The following is a 19,824-nucleotide window of genomic DNA, read 5'->3' as shown; positions in this document are numbered from 1 at the left end:
AGAAGTATTTACTGGGGTGTGCTGGGCCAGTTCCTTGCTAGAACTGCAGTCTGGGTACTTCATGCACTCTGCCATCTTTCAGGGAGCAGCTCTAGGGCTGGACAACACCTCCCATCACATGCTGAACACATCTCATGGGTGTAGGGAGCCTCATCCAGAAAAGATGGGCATAGAGAACAACCAGACTGGCTAACCCCATGAACCAGTTGTATTTCTCCTACAACATTTCCAGCTCATACTTTACAATTTTTTCACAGGAAACATTTTTCGAAAAAATGCTGAGAACAAGCATTAATTTAACAGCAAGGTTTTGGTGTCTCGTGCAGCATTTGCCCTAAATGCCAAATTGAACAAATTGAATATTAACAGCCACAGAAGAAGTTCTGAGATGTTCTTGGCTACAACACAATGACAAGGGGAATTTGCCAGATGTTTACACCAGGTGTACTTCACCTGGTGACACCCAAATGTGAGTTCCTGACAGCAGTTAAGGATTTATAAAGCATTAAATCTTCCAAGAAGTTTTGAAAGGAGTTGCTGATGCTCTCATCTATGCTTCTGGGATAATCTCTGGAATCTGGTATGAAAATTCTATGAGTTATGGAAATGGATCTGATCTCTCTGTTGCCATATGAAGTAGAGACACCCTTGAAACCAGTGTCATTCCACAGCTATGAATAAAGGCAGAATTGGACCCATGTTTCTTTCTTGGACTTTACTGAATATAAATCAAGGCACAGACATGCTAACTGCATTACACAGGTCCTGGTGACAGGAACTTCTCAGTGCTTGAGAGATAAGAGAAACTGTCACTCAACTCTGATCATCGGGTTTATTGTATGCCAGCCACACGAGACACATTTCATGCAGACTATACATTTGCTCCATCAAATTGCTCTCAGAAGAAAGTGCTCGACTTCACGTGCGTTGGTCCTGCACTAAGGTACTTGGTTCTTGATCTGTAGCACCAGTGGTTTTTTCAGAGGTCCTGGAAGCAGAGAAAGACCATCATTGCAAAGCTGTCAAGAGCTGGAGCACAACAACAATCTGCCACCCCCAAGCTGGAATTTGCCCTGTGACAAGTGGCTCTGCAGAGCGCTCCCCAAGCAGCCTGCGCATGGTTGGGATGTCCTCAGGCTGGTTGGTGAGCCTGCTCCTGGTCCAGAACCTGTGAATGTCCACCAAATGAGGAGGGCTGGAGCTCTTGACTTTTCGACCAGCCCCTGGTTCAGCTGGGACCAGGATCAGGCCCACCCATCAGCTATGAAAAATGCTTGCCAATTGATTATAACCTGCGTTGAATGAGCACCTCACTGTAAAATTGTCTCACAAAGAAGCAGTTTGTTTCCCTCAAGGTGGATGGAGAAAGCCCTACAACGCAGGGGAACCGAGCTCCTGTGCTGCTCAGGAAGCCCTTGATGCCTGTTAAAACAACCGACAGGAAAGCAAGGCCAGCTAACACATACCAACCCCCATTTGAGAGCACCCCTTCTCCTCAATGACCTCAGGAGACACCGGGATGTGATGGTGGCACCAAGGCGTTGGACACCTTTTAAGATAAGCTCTCGAGTCAGCTCTGTACCTCGGGTAGTCTTGGATGGGAGCATGAAAGAACAAAGCCTGGAGGTTAGTGTAGGTGCTGCCACAAGCTCTTGATGGGTGCTGGAGAGAAGATCAAGGCTTGTTGAAGTGCAGAGGGAGAGATAGGAAAGGAAAGACCTGGAGGGAATGAGGGAATCAATCTTCATTAGGAGAAAGAAAAGGAGGATGTCCAGGGATGGTTTGAGATGTGTAATGGGTGGAAAGGGATCTGTGAAGCAGCAGAAAGCAGATGGAGAGGCAGGAGAAAGCTGCTTGGCTTTAAAATGGGCAGCTTTGCATGGTGGTTGCATTAAGGGACTGTTGAGATCCTCCTTCATCCCCCAGCCTGACACTGGCTTTGTGTAGTGAATGGTCCCAGGCTGCAGGTTAAAGGAGGAAAGGAGAGGCCGACACCATGGCCAGGAGGACAGGTTACCATCTATGATAAACCATAGATGATCATAGAATCATGGATGATCATCATCCTTGGCCCATGAAACCAGTCAGTCCAGCCCAGACATGAGTCTAACCAGCCCTGCGTGAGAGGCTCGTGGGGCAGGACCACGTGGAGAGCCCTGGCAGGGCAGCTTTCACTCAAATACTCACCTTCATCATGCCCTTGGTGCTTACAGAGAAGAGACATTTGCTGGCAGAGGTTGCTAAGGCCTCTCCCGTGTCCCCAGTGCAGAAAAATTGCTGAGTCCTTCCAACTTACCAGTTCCTATGGGATGAGGTGGACCCAGCACAGCAAATCAAAGGGTTAGGAGACAATGCAGGGCAGCTTCTCTTTGGAAAGATGTCCCCTGTCAGGACAGACAGGTCTATAATGCTGAGGCACAGACTGCTAGAACAGGACCCATTGCCTGGTCTCTGGAGAAGGCTAGAGAACTCTGCACATCCTTGCCAAGTGTGCCCAAGGGTACTTGCAAGCTGGGCAGGTTGAAGGCTGCCAGCAGCTACTCCAGATGCCAAGCCACCCCCTCCAAGCACATCTGCATGTCTGCTCCAGCAAGGGAGGAAGTAGCAGCTACGGGGCCCGAGCTCAGGTCTTCCCATCCCAGTGCATATGTGATGATCCAGGCTGTAGGTGGGTCACACCAGACTAAGCCCATCTCCTCCTTGGTGTCCAACCCTGCTCTTGGTGCTGCCCTGAATTTCAGAACAGAGCTTGAAAGCCCCAAACCACCTCTCCCTGGAGCAACATAAACTGAAATCGCCCTCCATCAACACTACCCTTAGCCCCTGCTACAGTCACTGGGGGAATAATTCACCCTTCTTCATAACCTTGCTGTGGTACCTCTCTGGTGAGGCAGGAGGAAGCCGTTCCCATCCCCAGCCTTCCTCTTTGCATCAAATACAGGTATTGTCTGATTGTCCTTCCCAGTAAAGCTCATTCCAAACCTCTTTTAAACTGGAAGGAGTGTGAGGGGGAGGTGATTACATTATTTTCCCCAGGAACTGGTATGCAGGGGCAACCCAGCATTGCACAGCCTCTCAGCAGGAGGAGAACAACAGCCCTGGCTGCTCTCTGCAGGGTTGAACATTGGAGGGTTGAAAGTGGGATCCTGAAACAAAACAAGTCCTAACACAAAAGCAGCAATATTCACAAATAACCTTTGTCTTAGCTAACCAAGGAAGGAGTGTGGAGAACTTTGCCCTCACAAGGGCTGCTGGTGGCAAACTGTTGGGTTATTTACGTGATGTGACAAGGTGGGAAATGCAGAAAAGCTGAATTGATGGTGACAGGTCATCACTTGGGCTACATCAAGAGAGAGATGCAGAAAGAATATGGAACATAGCAGGGATTCGTCCCCCAGAGGCAGCATGTGGGGTCTGGAAACGAGCAATGGATGACCACCACGAGCACACGTAACACAGTCCCCATTGCTGGTCCTGGTGTAACAACAGGAAGCTGGGATCTTGTCACTTGGGGTCTAAACTTGCCTCTGATGGTGATGGGCTCCAGCAACGTTATCCCTTTCTTCAGAGATGAGGAGGGCTTGCTCACAGCTTATCCCTGTTCCTCCATAGATTCAGGTCTTGATGTTTTAGTGGCCTCCTACCTTCCTCTTCTGCAAAATTATCTTCATTCAAAGCAGTTTAACTATTTGGGAGTTGATATGAATCTATGTAGACAGATCCAACTCCAGGTACCTGGAAAATTAAAGTTGTCTTTGAGAGCATATGGAAGCAGTAGGAATCCTCTGCTGGTGGCTCAAAAAGAGCAGAACAGCCCCAGGCACATATAGCTGTGATTTGTGGTGTCAAAGAAGCACTTTTTTAAAAAGAACCATGAGGAATCTTTCCTTCCCAGAGAATTCAGCTGTGGAGATGTCTCTCCTTTGTGGGGGAACTGACCTTGTGGTTAGAGCTCTCACACAGAGGACACTGGAAGGTTCACGCTCCTCAGAAGATACAAACTCATTGATTCCTGGGAGAATGCAATTAACCATTAGGTTGTAGGATAGGAAGAGTCACTTCTCTCTTCTGAATGCTTTATTGCCCTTTGGGCACTGAAATTTGCTGTCTGTGATAAGTGACAAAATTTCAAATTGTCTTTGTCCTGAAAAATGGCCTTAATGTTGTACTTAATATCTGGTCTCAGTTACACTCTTTGGAAGAGGCAGCAGCATCAAATAGTGGGACTAACACTGCAAATGACAGCAGGGAAACAAAGAATTTCAGCCTGGGTATGTATCTAAGCACCCAGAGATTGGGTGGGCCCTGAAGATGTTCACCAGTTTGGGGTCAGCAAGGGCTAAGGGAGAAGAAAGTGTCTGGTTGTGAAATCTGACTTGATGTAGGCGTGAGGTGAGCAGGAGAAGCTCAGCACTTCCAAATTTCAACAAATGTCCACCTGTAAAGCAGCAGATATACAAGCTCTTCCAAAGGTCTGCTAGCAGAAATATAGATGTTAGAAGACTTCAATGTACCTCCAAGGTCAACAAGGGACCTCAGTGGCATGCAGGAATCTTAGAGTCAGAATTATTTGGGTTTGGAAGGCACCCTAAAGACCATCTAGTTCCAACCCTGCTGCCATGGGCAGGGACATCTCCCACTAGACAAGGTTGGTCAAAGCCCCATCAACCTGGCCTTGAACATATCTACTGCTGGAGCATCCACAACTTCTCTGGGCAACCTGGGCCAGTGACTCACCACTCTCAGGGTGAAGAATCTCTTCCCAATTTCTAATCTAAATCTCTCCTCTTTCAGTTTGAAGCCATTACCCCTCATCCTGTCACTGCACCCCCTGATGAAGAGTCCCTTCCCATCCTTCTTACAGGTCCCATTAAGCACTGGAAGGCCATCAGAAGGTCTCCCTGGAGCCTTCTCCTCTCCAGAACAACCCCAACTCTCTCATAGGGCAGGCTTGCCCTAAATATTCTTCAGTCCCTAAGACTGTGCAGATGAGATTTTATCTGCTGTTTTAAGCTATTCTACAGCTTTTTCACTCTTGGAATCTAGAATTTGGAGGAGGAGACAGCAGCACTATGCAAGCACGGCAGGTGAGAGAAGGTCACAGTGGTATGTAGGAAAAGATCCAGGGAATCGCCTACACCAAGGGATCCTCTTTCCCACTGACTCTTTTATTATCTACACTAAATCCTTAGAGCCTGGAGACGTCAAGCAAAACCCAGCTGCAGGCCTCGCTCGCCCTAGAGGAGATCACCAGGCTCCGCTCTGGGGATTGGATCTCCCTACACATCCCATCTCCCCTGACTCATGGCACCACTGAAGGAAGGGGGGGGGACTGAGCACTGCTTGATCCTTCTCTTGTCTACGTTCAGCAACCACCTTCAGTTCAGCCTTGAGTTAGGTCTTCAGACTTAACTTCTGCTGGTGGCCCATGAAAACGGACTGAGGGCCACACTGTGAGGTCAGGGGCTCGCTCAGGGTGACAAGGAGTCTCCTCTGCTTTCTGGCAGGGTGGTGTCACACCACTGTCAGTGAGGGACACAGTAAGGGTGAAGGAACTGAGATGCTCCTGCACCCTCCCACGTGCGTATGAAGCACCTGGGAGTAAGTGCTCTCCATGTGCACCAATAGATCCACCCAGCACAGACCAAACCAGCACTTTCAGGCAATGAATCAGGACAAGGAGCACCAAGGAGCCACCTGGGACTTAGTCACAGTTGGGTCCCTGCTGTACTTACAGGTTGAAGGGAACATGGACACATCTAGTCCTAGGCTGGAATGGAGGAAGCAGATGTTCAGGGCACCTTCTGAAGCCTCCTGGGCATTCATCTCTGAAACATATCCTGCTGCTAAGTCAGCTTCTGCTTCTTCACCCGAGAGGTGCATCTGCTTGGGTGTCCACTGACACGTTTCTGCCCACTGCTTTCTGTATTGTGCTGGGAAATGCAGGTTCTTCACCGTCATCTGCTTCTCCCCCAGGCTATTAGATTTCTCCTTTGTTCTCCTCAATTGCTGCATTTGTTGAGCAACCTGCCAGCCCAGGGCATCTCTGATTGAAGCTGGAGAAAGGCCAGATGCACCAGAATTGCAAAGGACAGAAGGTCATGAAGCTCTGAATATGCTGGGTTCCTATACAGACAACAAAGCTTGTCTCTGAGGCTGTTAAAAAAGAAAGGAAGGTACCAGGGAACAAAAACAGGATCAGAGTCATCCCAAAAGACTATGGATAGAGCTGTGGCAGCAAGACCAACTGCTGAACTGGCCATGAGGACAGACACAGAGTGCACTGGCAGACACATCTACTGAAGCCACACCAAGAAACAAGAAAGGGCAGTTGGTAGGTGAGGTATTGTTTATTCTAAGCAGTGAGTGTTATCACACAGTACAGGCAAAGAAAAGGTTTACAGTCCAAGAAAGAAAAGACACGAGACAGTAACTGGGGGGGATGGGGAGGAGAAGGTCCCTGGTAGAGCTGGGTGTTTAGGATGAGGTGGAGGGGAAAGGTGCTGGGATTGCTGGGAGAAAGCAAAGGGCTGGAGAAGCAGCTGAGGGACACAAGTGGAAAGGCTGTCAGGGGAGATGGAGAGACAATGATTTTGAAGGCAAGGAGTGGCAGCATGGTGGACAGATGGGGTCTGATCTGTGGTGAGGCATCGATGGCTGCATGGGAAGGAGCCAAGAGGGACAGAGAAGTCTGATCAGAGATCTGAGGTAAGACTTGGGGAGAGAGAAGGGAGCAGGGGCAATGGGGGCAAGGGTGTCCACTGCCCCATGACTCCATTAACTCAAAGGAGCCCTGCTGGCTTGTATCCCCATTGATAAATCTCTTGGCTCCAAACAAGATGGCCACAGCTGAAATAACCTCAGCTGGGTACTAAATCCTGAACGAGACCAAGGAGCAAGTCAGTCCAGTGACTAGGGACTACCCTCAGAACTTCCCTATCTTGGCCATCAGGTACTGGCACCAAGTGCTCCTGGGTGCTGTTTGACTGAGGAGGACAGACCCACTTGCCACAGCCATCGTCTGGTCAGATGCTCTCCACCACGCACCACGGAGGGTGCTCCAGCTCTCCAGACCTCTCTCAGAACCAGGCAAGGCACTCAGGTCTCTAGCTCCCTGAGGAGCTATGGGAAGACCTAGCTTTGCTCAGAGGCTTGAGCTTGCTGCAGGTCTCAGAGGCTGGAGTGGGACGGGAGGTGGGCAGATGACAATGAGGGTGTTTCAGAAATGCCTTCCCCTTCCCACCTCTCACAGCCCTGAACTGCTGGCATTGAAGGAGGGGTTGTTATGCCCCAGTGCTCTCACATAGCGCAAGATCTGCCACTGCTCCTCCATCCATCACTCTTCTGGCAGCTGGTTCTTGCTGCTGGTTTCCATGGAGCAGAGTCCCAGCAGAGAAAGCAGGCGTTTGAGAAAGCATAAAGGTGCCTTCAATCCACCAGCAGGTTTTTCCTTCATCCTCGGGTTCACGTCTCCTCCACATGACGGTCAGGATTAGGGAGCTGTCTCCGGGCACCCTGTTTACAAGAAGAAGACTGTTTACAAGCAGTCCAGAGTTCACGATAAACCACCAAGCCCTGAAGTCCTCAGGGCTCTGTTACCCCTCATCACAGAGCTCAGAGCTTGTGAGTAGAACCAGTGGCATCACCTCCCGACCCAGAGAGCTCACAAAGATAAAAGAAAGCGGGCTGTCCAATCCCCCACTGGATCAAACTTACCCTGACACTGCTGGAAACAGGGAGAGCTGGAGCCCCTGGCTGAACACCACGATTTTTTTCCAGCTATGCAAAAGACAGGGCTCCCAGTGCTGAACATGGCCACGTCACCACGTCACCAGGGAACTTCTTCCTGCACAGCTCCTCTTCTTCATTTGACGTTGCTGGTGGGGATGGTGGTTATTCTTCAGATGTTGGGAGGTATCAGCCAAGGCTGAGACATCTTAAAAAGCCCCTTTCTCTCCTGCACTGGCACATCTCTAATTGAACCCTAAATCCAAAGGATTCTGTGAGACAAGAGGCTGCATGATGAAGCATCCATACTCATCCTCTGACCTCACTGTACCACCAGTCAGGGCTTTAACAATGACAATGAGGTTTTCCAAGGGAGCTCAGAGATCGGAAAGGGGCAAAATCTGTAAATCTCAGTCGTGTGCCACAGGCACTGCAGCTGCCATCTGATGCAGGGAAGGGGATGGAGGGATGGAGAGCATCACCCAGACACCAGCACTGACCATCAGGACTATTTCCACCCCAGCCAATGTTTCCACACTAAATGCTCTTCTAAGACAAAGCATTTCTTTTTCAGTAACCCACCTCCAGGGCCTTTCACAGACATCCTTCTCACAACAACCCTTGGGAATAGGTGGGGTCTCAGCAATGAATCCTGCCCCCTTGGGTGTTTAGGCTTTGCAATGCTGAGCAAATTCAAAGCTTTACAGGGCAACAAGGGCAGGTTGTCCAGCACTGAGTGTGGGACCAGATGGATTATCCACCCATACTGCATGGAAAAAATCCTGTGTCGCAGGAGAAACATTTTATTGGCCACCGTGGATTGTCACAGATAAGCCCCATCAATGACCTATCTTTTACCAATGAATATTTTCTCCAGTAACAGCTGTGGTGGGGTGAAATGATAAATCCCCAGACCTACAGCTCAGCTGAAACCCTTAAATAAAGACCATCTATAAATGGATGAAGCTGGTGGGGAAGGGAGAGGGAGGGCAGGGTGGTCGTGCAGGACATCAGGAGGCAGCACTGTTATTAGCATGTAGTCACAGATGGAATAAATTCAGAGAGTGATTTGTAAAGCAGGCAGGGATGAGAAATAGCACCCAGATACAGTAAGGCATAAAAGGGTCAGTGCTCCATGGGAGTCAGCAGAGCTATGCTGGAGGAGAGACTTCAAAATACAACACCAGTGCAGACAGTTGGTGGGGATATTTTAGGAATATTAATTAAGAGAGAAAACAGGATTAAAAATACAAATTGCAGGTAGGAGCTTATGGGATAATTAAAAGAAAAAAGTGATGAAACTAAGATTAGGGTTCATTATTTAAAATAAAATTTAAAGAATCAAAGAATGCTTTGGGTTGGAAGGGACCTTTCAGGGTCATCTAGTCACTCATGGCAGTGAGCAGGGATATCTGTAACCAGATCAGGTAGTGTCCCCAGCCCTGCTTTCCTCTCAACCATCATTTTCTCCAGATAGCCAATGCTTTCATTCATATAAAATCAGTGCTTTGCACTTCCACCGCCTCTGCCAAGTGCCTGTTCGAGGGTGGCTAGACTTGCAGCACACTGAAAGTCCTCAACCCAAGAATCTGCCACCTCCTAAACGAGCCCCTGCACTTCTCTCGAGGACCTTTCAGGTGATTTTGGACCAAAGCAGAAGCTGTAGGCAGTTGGAATAGGGTGTGTAACTGAGCAGCCTCATCCACCTCACCTCCCCACCCTCTAGCTCTTGATGAGGCTCAGCTCCCCGCACGGACCCTCTGCTCCAAACACTCCACAGAGAAAACAAAAGCAAGCTACCTGCTCCGTCCACAGGACTTCACTGTCCATCTTCACATCTGCAAACGCCCAGCTCTCACGTCAGGCTGAGCTTAGCAGCCATCTAAAGGGAGTCAGGCTGGGACAGCTCGGTTGTCCCTATGGCAGGCATGGAAGTGGCAGATCTGAGCAACACAAACCTGGTTATGGTTGGAAGGCTCTTTCTTTCACTCAACTGTGCTTCTTATCGAGAAAACAAGATCAAGGAGGTGGTATTCGTCTTTAGCATTTATTTATCATTGGAAAAAAACCCTTTGAGCAAGCAAAGATCACAAGCACGTCACAATCAATTGGCGATACATTAATTGTTTTTTGGAGGGTGTTTGTGTGTGTCACTCTCATCGGAACAGCAAGAATGATAAAGCCCCACGAGGAGGTGTGCTTAACACATCACGGGAGACAACTGGTGATACGCAACCAAACCCAGGCCACAAAGTATTAATTAGACGCTTCCTATCCGCCTCCAAGAGGCAAGAGGTTGGGGGCTTGATGGGAGCCACGCTGTCACACCGGGCGGGGTGCAAATGAAGCAGCAGGTGATCGATGGGCAAAGCAGTCAGGAAACAGGAGCTCAGGCAGCAGTTAGCACCATTTTGCAGAAAGGAGTCACAGTCCAACATGGTGAAAATGAGGAAGCGAAGCAACAAGACAGCGGAGGAACTTTCACAGGGTAAAAAGCAAAAACATCTATTTTTTCTCTTTTTTTTTTTTTTTTTTTTTAACAAGGGAAGCAAAACAAGTTACAAATCAGAACCAGCACCGTGGAAACACAAAACAGCAGAGCACCCTTTCCCCAGCGGGATGGACAAGCTCAGAGTCCAAAGTGAACTGGAAATGGCAGAGATTGGGTCTCCTTTCTGATAAACCTGAGTGGGTTGCATGGGCACAGAGTCTGTGGGAAGGAGAGCAAGGCAGGATTTCACCCTGAGGCCCGACTGCTGCAGTTCCTGGCATTTAATGAGATGCTAATTTGTGTGCTTGGATGTGTGCTGAGGAGCTGGTGCATGTGGAGCAAAGGCCAGGATTGATATCCCTGTTTTGTTGCTGTATGACAGGGAGCTCCTCAGGTCCTACCAGTCTCCCAGGCTCTTTCTGCAAAGACAGAAACCTTCCAAAGATCATTCAGCTTACCCAAAGAGAGGTGTCCAAAATAGGTAGCTCGATGGCCCTTGGAAAGTTCCTTCACTAGAGAGAGAATTTTAGACCACTGGTTAGCACTTCATGCCTAGCTTTGTGTTTAGATGCCACCAAAAAGTTCATGTATTAAGAAAACATAAGGCCACATTCTGACTATCCACTGTGCATGTTCCACTCAATACTGTGATGGATGCTCTTCATTGAGAAGAAGCAATCCTGAAGCCCCAGATGATGAGCAGTTCATCCAGAGTCATGGAGATGCCTGGATTAGGTGGCCCTGAACTTCTTAATGACGTTCCTAGGGCAAAATTTGGTTACCCTTGAATTCAAGGGTTGAATTCCCATTGAATTCAAGGTGAAATGGTGGCAAGAGTGGTCAAAACTATGGGTCAAAAAATAACAAGGAGAATTGTTTGGGATGGTCTTCCCTTATGTAACGAGATGAGTGTGTTGGGCTACTAGTAATTGTCTACTTGTCTTCCTGAGAAGTTTTGCCTGCTGTGACACATCATCTTCAGGGCTGTTGCTATATGTTGTGTTGGGAAAGGACGTTACCGTGGAGTGTGAAGATGCATGAAGCACCTAAATGCCAAGGAATCACACCAAGTCTTGGAAGCTGGGGCTTCTCTGGCCAGTTGTCCCTTGTGCGATGGGGTGGGAAGAGCTGTGAGTGGTGCTCCTCTCCACCAGCTCAACACCAGCCTTTCACCGAGCTGCTCTGGAGACAGAGCTGAGCAGGGGCTTCTGAGCACTCAGAAAAGCAATGGTCAGTATGGACAGGGCAGTGCCTCCATGGAGCATGCACATCAAAAAATGCACGACATTCGCAAAGATTTCCAGTTTTACTTCCTGGAGGATTTCCCTGGTTTCCTCCTCAACAGCGGAGGTTTAAATATATATATTTCTAGATATGAATATATATTTTCCACAGACACAACCTGACTAGCTCACAGTTCTAACACAGCTAAGCTTGGAAACACACCACTGAGTTCAGAACACTACACTTACTTCTACTCAAAGGTTTAGGCTGTTAGCGCAAGGCAAACAGGACACATCACACAATACACTGAACTTGGCATCAACTCATTACTAAGGCCAGCAAATGTCACACTATCTGTACACCACGGAGCTTTCCTCCTCTTTGGAAACCTTCTCTCACCCTTGTAGCCCACCACTCATTTATGTTTCCAAAAGACCAAATTCTAACAGGGGTGAGAGCCCAAAAATGGGACTCCTCACTCTCCCAGCCCATCCCTTTTTCTGTTAGATAGTTTCACACCTCTAAAACATCCTAGCGTCAAGACTTTCCTCATTCAAACACCTCTACAGCAACACAGTTCTGATATTCTCCTTTTATACCATCTCCCTACTCTACTTCTCATCTCTCTCTTTGTTCTTCCCAATGGTTTGTCCTCTGCACATTTCAAGCTGCACTGAGCGTTAGGACAAAAATACTGAGCTGCAAAAATAAAGAAGAACCCAGCATCTTGACTTGCAGCTATTCTGCTACAGGAGAGTCTAACACCTCAGTTTGGTGGGATCAAGGCTGATCCTTACGTAGTTAGGACCCAATCCAGGGGTGAGGCACATAAATACGGATTGGGACCAGATCTCTCCCAGCTCCCACTGCCTCAACGACCCAGATGCTGGGGTATGCAATGCCAGTCTGTTGGGCCAGTTCACGTGCTGACAAGTGGTCCTGCTGTGTTCACAGCTTCCAAACTGGTCTTGCTGGGCATGAGGATTTCCTAGAGTAAGAGCACAGTAAGTAAGATTGAAACCCTGAGATCTTGCCTGAAGGGAGTCTAGGGATCCCAGCAAGGGGTTTATGGCCCTCTTAGGATGCTTACAAGCCAACATGAACTCCAACAGCTGGTAGAGTCAAAACAATGGGGTCCAACAGCCTTAGCCAACCTCAGAGACTCATTTCTTTCTACCCCTTGGAAGGTCACATCTGCAAACCAAACCATTTCTGAAATCTAGCTCTGTCTACTGGCACCCCAGAAGTGAAGAAAGCAGACCACAATTCAAAACAAAGCAGGAATAACAAAAAAGATCCATAACTTAGGGGAAACAAGAGGGAAGAACAGCCTGCTGAGAACCTAGTCTGACCTACCACATGCTTGGGAAGTCTTCACTGCTCTCTGCATCTTTCCTCACTCTTTTTTTTTTTTAAATCAAGGACTTCAAGTGGTACTGAGGGGTGAAGTTGCCTTGATGCAGCTATACCTACCCTGCAGCTACCCTGGGGGAGGATTTGGCCCGTTATTTGCATGAGATCTCCTTTCCCATTGCTTCTTGGAGCAGAAGTCCCACTGGTGTCACCAGGGGAAATTGCTCTTGGCCACCACACTTACTCTAGTGGATTTACAGCAGATCCACAGCACCACGAATGAACCTCTGCTCCTCTCTGCCTCCAAAACCTTCCACCCGCTGACACCAGTGGGAGATGGCTGAACAACAGCCAACACCAAAAGGGTCTCATGGGATGAGAGCACAGCCCCTCCACAGCTCAACAGCCATGCCATCACGGTTGATCCACCAAGCTTCATCTCCTATCACCCTGCTTGTGCATTCCCATGTCCCTCACTCTGTGCAGAGCCTTGTTGAGCAGGCAAAGCAGAACAACCTGACCTCAGAAACAAGGATTCCCTAATCCTCCTTGGAAATAAAACAGAGAAGCTTCTAATACAATCAGAACAAAAAGCAGATTAGAAGCCTCTAATTAATTTTGTGGCCTTTATTTAATCAGAGAGAAAAAAAAAGGAAGAAAGAAAGAAAGAAAAGGAAAAAAAAAATATAAAGAAAGGAAAGTGCAGTGACATTTACTCTTTTGCCTCAGCCAGTTTATTGTTCATCTCTTTGCTTTTCTCCTTGTCCTCTGGCTTTGCTGTGTTGGAGGTCTCGGCGCTCTTTTTCTTGGCAGCCCGGCCAGATGCAATCTGCTTGTCTTTGGCCTTTTTCAGGGGTTTATGGCTTGTTGTGGTCTTTTTTGGTTTGGAAGGCTTTACGCTAGGCTTTTCCACCTGCATGGAGGGCGACATGCAAAACGACAACACAGACAGAGAGGGAGAAAGAGAGAGAGACACAAGGACAGGTGGAAAACAGGATTTAGATCCAAACAGGCATGAGTGTTCCTTATCTCTTCAGCTAAGCCCTGCCACCAAGGGAGAGGAGCAGCTGGGTGCCTGCTGAGCTGTAACTGGCCAACTCTTTTTGTGGTGTTGATGCCCTGAAGTCACAGTTGGCCCTGAAGGCAGCAGAGCCTGTTCTATGCAGCTCGGGACACAGAACGGTAAAGAGGAGAGGGAAAATTATCAGTCAGCTCATCAGCTCCTTCAGCCTTCTCTGACTTCAGGAGGAGCTCTGCAAGCCCACAGGGGATTGTCTCTCTCTCTCTGGATTCAAAGCAGAGAGATGATGCTCAGGACAAAGAGGCTGCTACAAATCCCCACCTTTCTTGCAGGACACAACTCATCAGTCTGTTTGTCCCTTACTAGATTGCCACAATGGAAGAACATTACTTGAGGGTGGCTGAGTGAAATGCTGGGGTTTGAGCCCCGAGCCCCCGAATTAAGGTTGACATATGGGTGATTCCCATAGCCCTTCACAAAGAGGTGGTGAGTTTGCCTTATAGCTTCCCCCCCGGGTGCAGCTGGCCCTGCAGGGAGAGCCAGAAGGGAAATGAGCCCCAGGGGTCCTGCATTGAGTTGACAAAGGTCAGGTGTCTGCTTGGGGATAAAAGCTGGGACCACTGGCAGGGAGTCAGGAGTGTCTGTCTGTGGAGTGCACTCCACAGAGCTTCCTGGTTCAGGGCAGACCTCCTGACTCTCCTGGAGCTGGGCCCTGGTCTGTTCAGACCTTTGCAAACGCAGGTCAATCAGGTGAGAGTCACTATGTGGGCACCTTTCTCTTATGTGTTCAGCTTGCTGGTCTGGCTGTTTCCCATGCCAACTGTGGGCAACCTCGGGTCTCTGTTTGTACCACCTGTTGTGGGCCGAGTCACGTCCTTTGTGAGATCATTGGGGGTGGTGTCAATTATGTACCAGCTGATTGATCTGTTTGTACCCCCAGTGATCATTCATGCAATGTCCTTCTTGTATACAATACAGTCTGTGTATTGGTTCATCTTCCTGCTGGTGGTGGTATCATTTTTGTTGGGCCTGGTCATTGGCAGAAAACTGAGGTGCAGGACACTGATTGGCACGTCAGCAAAGTCCATGACAGTGTCTGACATCCATGGGTTTCTACAGCCTCCAAAACAGGGAAGGTACTTTCAAAATTAAGGAGGAACTGAAGCCTTAAGCAGCTCCACCTGCCATCTCTCTGGACCTCTCAAAGTGCTTAGAGACTCTAGGAAGAATGAATGCTCCAGAGTTTAACATTGAACAGACTGACTCCTTCTATATCCAGATCTGCTGCTGCTCCTAGAAAACAAGGCTGGAAGATATGTCAGCCTTGACATAGGTCCTTCTTGACACATCCTTGATCTGATCAAAGTCAAAAGTGTTCATGGTCAAAAGCCGTGGAGTGCTCTGAATTAACTGCAGGTGAACATCTGGATCTTACCATGTTGCTCCTGGGATAAAGTGCAATGTAGGGTGCCTACAGTTTTGGAGGGAGAAAGAGAACGCTGTCTAGGTAACCACCTGGGAAATGACAATGCAAAAAACTTTATCTGGGCCCCATCCTCACTTCTGTGCAGTTTAACATAGGACACTCCTGCCTTCAAAGTGCATCAACCTGGACTAGAGCCCATAGAACAACAGAATGGTTTGGGTTGGAAGGGATCTTAAGGATCACCTATTTCCAACCCTGCTGCAATGGGCAGGGACACCTCCCACTAGATCAGGTTGCTCAAAGCCCCTTCCAGCCTGGTTTCAAACAGGGATGGAGCATCCACAGCTTCTTGGGACAACCCGGGCCAGTGTCTCACCACCCTCACAGTGAAGAACTTCTTCCTTCTATCTAACCAAAATCTCCCCTCTTTCAGTTTAAAACTGTTACCCCTCTCCACTACACTCCTTGGTAAAGAATCCTTCTTCATCATTCCTGTAGGCCCCCATGGAAGTCCTGTCAGGCCCCCAGAAGGTCTCCCCAGCTGGAGCCTTCTCCTCTGCAGGCTGCCCAAGCCCAACTCTCTCCTGCTGGGCTCCCAGCAGAGGGGTTCCCCCCTCGGCTCATTGCTGGGGCTCCTCTGGCCCTGCTCCAGCAGGTCCCTGTCTCTGCTGGGCTGAGGACTCCAGAGCTGCCCCAGCACTGCAGGGGGGTCTCCCCAGAGCAGGGCCGAGGGGCAGGATCCCCTCCCTGCCCTGCTACCCACGCTGCTGGGGGTGCAGGCCAAGGTACAATTGGTTTTCTGGGCAGCAAGCACACAGGGCCAGCTCATTCTCAGTTTTTCATCCACCATCATCTCCAAGGTGGATTCCCAGATGCACCTGCTGGTTGGAAATGAAGATGCCCCATGAGGGGAAAGACAGCAGGCAGCATTCAGCCCGGCCTTAATGTCTTGGACAAGTCCCACTAGGAGAACTGGTGGCCCTGGGTCCCTTCAGCTGCATTTCTCACCTTTGGTGGCTCTTTGTAGGGTTCGCTGTAGAGAGTGCGTATCCTTCTGCGCTCCAGGAATTTGTTATCAGCTGGAGCAGGCTTACTGGTTTCCCCCTTGAACTGAGCGCTGTAACTGGTTTCATGGGTCATTTTCTCCTCTGGTGGCTTGTACTGGGGTTTCGCTTTTATAGCTTTCACGGGCTTGACGTCTACCCAGGGTCTGAACTCGTTTCTGAAGGTCAAAAAAGAAAGAGGTCCAGGCATTAAACCAACAGGAGAGTAATGGTAACATGGGAATGGAATCCCGTCACTGCTCAACAAGGTCTCTCAGAAGGGCCTTTGCCTCCATCCAGTCAGGTTTACAAAGAAACTGGCTTCCACCAGATCATTTTTTTCCTCATCCAAAACCCATTGACACATAGGAGAAGTCAAATTGAAATCTGGACTACTAAAATCAGCCAGTCTTGTGCACCATTCAACCTGCTTGTTGTGTGACAATGGTCAGGTGCCCTCTGCAAACATGGTCTCAGATGTGACTGCATTGCTTTTTTTGAAAATATAGTTATTTTTGTCTCTACATCCCTGCAAGCAGTTCCTGACTCTTGCAATTTTGGACAGAGCTGCAATTTTTTGCAAAAAAAAACCCCAAACACATTTCAAAGATCTTGAAAAACACATTCTAGTTCTCATCCACAAACTCCTTCTCTCACATTTTGTAGTTCTTCCCAACACAGCATCAATATCTTTTCAGTTTTGAAGCAAACCATTTCATTTTCTCTCTAAAACTTGCCATTCACCAAGGAACAGGGATGGAGAAGCCCCAAATGTGTTGCTATCTCAAATGTTTTGTGCTCAGACAGTGCCAGGCAGTGTTTAGACCCTTAAGACTTGAAGAGCTATCCTAATATTAGTGATAGAGGACGTCCACAAAGGGGTGAATTTTCCATGGAAATCAAAGTCCTTGTCCTAATTTCAGGACCTCTAAGTTGCAGACCCTGTTCCCTCTTGCTCTGTTCCACTCAACCACATTTGGGTTGTGTTGCTTGTTTTCAGTCTAGTTTATTGGGGAGATAAGCCCCGTGTGAGGGTACTGTCAGTCAACTCCTTCTCCTAATGGCTTTGAACATCTCCATCAGCTTCAACTAAACGTGACAAATGCTCACAGGAACACTAAGTTTTTTGTTTGATGAAGATAAGCAGTTGGACTGAGGTCAAAGGCTCAGGAAAGCTTCAGTATGGACACGCACACACACTTCATTGGTCATCAGAGGACCTGCTTAGGCATGGAGGCTAGGCTGCAGAAGTTCATCTGTTGTCCCCAGGGACCAGTAAGAAAATGCACAGGACCCACTAGAGCAGCTTCCTGCTCACCCAGGACTGTGTTTTCCATTCACATAGTCCCACTAGAAAGACAGAAAACCCCTTTCTCTTCCAAGACAACTGCTGGTCGCAAAGGCCTTCTGGCTGTGCTTCTCTTCCTAAGGCACCTACGTTCAGGTCATACCACATCTGCAGGGCACCAGCCTTGTGGGAGTCAATGTGGACTAGCCAGCACAGTCAGTGGAGCCTGGAGAGCCCTTCCCTATGCCAAAAATGGGAGACTGCTTTAGGACGAGCTGAATGCCTCTTTGGGCCCTGTTGACTGACTAGATCCGCAACTCTCTAGTTGCAGATGTCCCTGCTTACTGCATGGGGGGTTGGACTAGATGACCTCGAAAGGTGGTTTCCTACCCAAACCCATCTATGATTCTATTCTATCACCTCCACTGATGGGAATACTAACATCTAGCACATGTGAAGATACTCTCGCATACACCCCAAAATGTAGGTATCTTAATCTATGAGCCAAATCCCATCGCCAGCTCTCCATCCTTTCTTCCTGTTGAATAGCTACACCTATTTTTTCTTCTCCTTTTATGTCCTCATTGCCCTCCCCTTCTAGTACTATCCAGCCCTTCTTGGGCATGGATAATGCTGCCAAAGGCCCAAGGATATTGTCTTTTTGAAGGACGTTATTCTTCATGAAACTTGCACTGAACGGGCAACATGTGAATGGGCTCATTTGTGTCCCTTTGGTTCCTATTCCCTGAATGCCATCCACTGTCCACAGCTACTTCTCTGCAGTCCATTGTTAAAATATCCCTTCTGCATGAAAAGTTGAGATAAAGGAAAAGGAAACATCTTTAAAGGACCTGATTAAAGATGTCACTACATTACCAGCACACTCAAAGTTCATCTGAAGTCCTCTGAAGGTAAGAGGCTTCTTCTTAGGAACCACTTTTCCAAGTGGGCTTTTCCAAGTTTCCAAGTAGACTACGTCTTTTCATTTGCTTTCCAAAAGGAAATAAAATCATCCACTACTTCTCTCTGCCCATGTCTACCTGTCACTCACATCTCTCCCTAGCAACTTCTGAGACTGTTGGGTATTTTCTAGCATATCCACAGCAGAAAAAGAAATCTCAAAGGTGAAAATCACACCACCTTTCCTCAGGATCAGTGAGTGGGCAGACAGAACATCCAAATGGTGTTCTGCAGCTGAAGGGAACATAGCTGATGGTCATTTTCTCACTCATTCTCAGGCCAGCTGGCTAACCATCCCACACGGACCACCAGGTCAACCAGCCAAACCTAAGCACAGCTTGCACCTATGCAACCAGAGACAAAGGATGGAGGCTGCAGTACTGTGCACGTAGGGGCTGAACTTTGGAGATGGAACATGAGCCAGGATTTATTCCTTCTGCTGCTCATAAAATGCTGGTTTAGATGGAGGTGAGCTTTGAAGCAGTGTGATCATATTGATTCCCGTAGTGCCTGGCAGCCTCGTTATCTGCAGCATTATGCAAACACCCAGAAAGACACAGGCTGCTCCCTCTAAGGTCTGTGATCTCTGGAGACAAGGCAGATGCACAAAGCAGGGAAAAGGGAGAGAAAAGACTTGTGCCCCGTGGAGGCTGGCAGGGAACCAGCCCCTTGCATGGGCTTGCTGCTGCAATGCTAAAGCAGGAGATCATAGACTCAGAGACAGACAGCATTTTTTAGGTTGGAAAAGGCATTTAAGATCCTTGTGTTCGACCATTAACCAAGTCCACCACTAAACCATGTCCCTCAGCTTCACATCTACAGAGCTTAACAATCCCTCCAGGGATGGAGACTCCACCACTGCCCTGGGGAGCCTGGCACAGCCCTCCACAGCCCTCAAAGGCAAGACATTGTTCCTCAGGGCCAACCTCAACCTCCTCTGGGGCAACTTGAGGCTGTTTCCTCTTGTTCTATTGCTTGTTCCTTCGGAGAAGAGCCCGACCCCCACCTGGCTCCAGCCTCCTGTCAGGGAGCTGTGGAGAGCCAGAAGGTCTCCCCTGAGCCTCCTTTGCTCCAGGCTCAGCATCCCCAGGTCCCTCAGCTGCTCCTCACCACACTTGGGCTCTAGACCCTTCCCCAGCAGCTTCGTTGCCCTTCTGTGGCCACGCTCCAGCCCATCAAGGTCCTTCTTGGAGCAAGGGGCCCAAAACTGAACACAGTCCTCAAGCTGTAGCTTCCCCAGTGCCCAGTCCAGGGGGATGATCCCTGCCCTAGTCCTGCTGGCCACCCTGG

At 48.7% G+C, this 19,824-nt stretch overlaps 1 protein-coding gene across 1 annotated transcript; it reads right to left on the bottom strand.

Annotated features, from left to right (window-relative positions):
- Nucleotides 1–823: 823 nt before the first annotated feature.
- On the bottom strand, nt 824–16,465 carry MAP6 (microtubule-associated protein 6; the record flags this gene model as incomplete). The annotated part of the gene is made up of 3 exons (XM_008949955.1): nt 824–988; nt 13,513–13,709; nt 16,252–16,465. Coding segments are annotated over 3 exons (481 nt in total), but the record flags the coding sequence as incomplete, so codon positions are not given.
- Nucleotides 16,466–19,824: the final 3,359 nt, after the last annotated feature.

Source organism: Merops nubicus, unplaced genomic scaffold (assembly GCF_000691845.1).
Source record: "Merops nubicus isolate BGI_N331 unplaced genomic scaffold, ASM69184v1 scaffold17531, whole genome shotgun sequence".
Lineage (NCBI taxonomy): Eukaryota > Metazoa > Chordata > Aves > Coraciiformes > Meropidae > Merops > Merops nubicus.
This window is presented reverse-complemented; position numbering and strand designations above follow the sequence as displayed.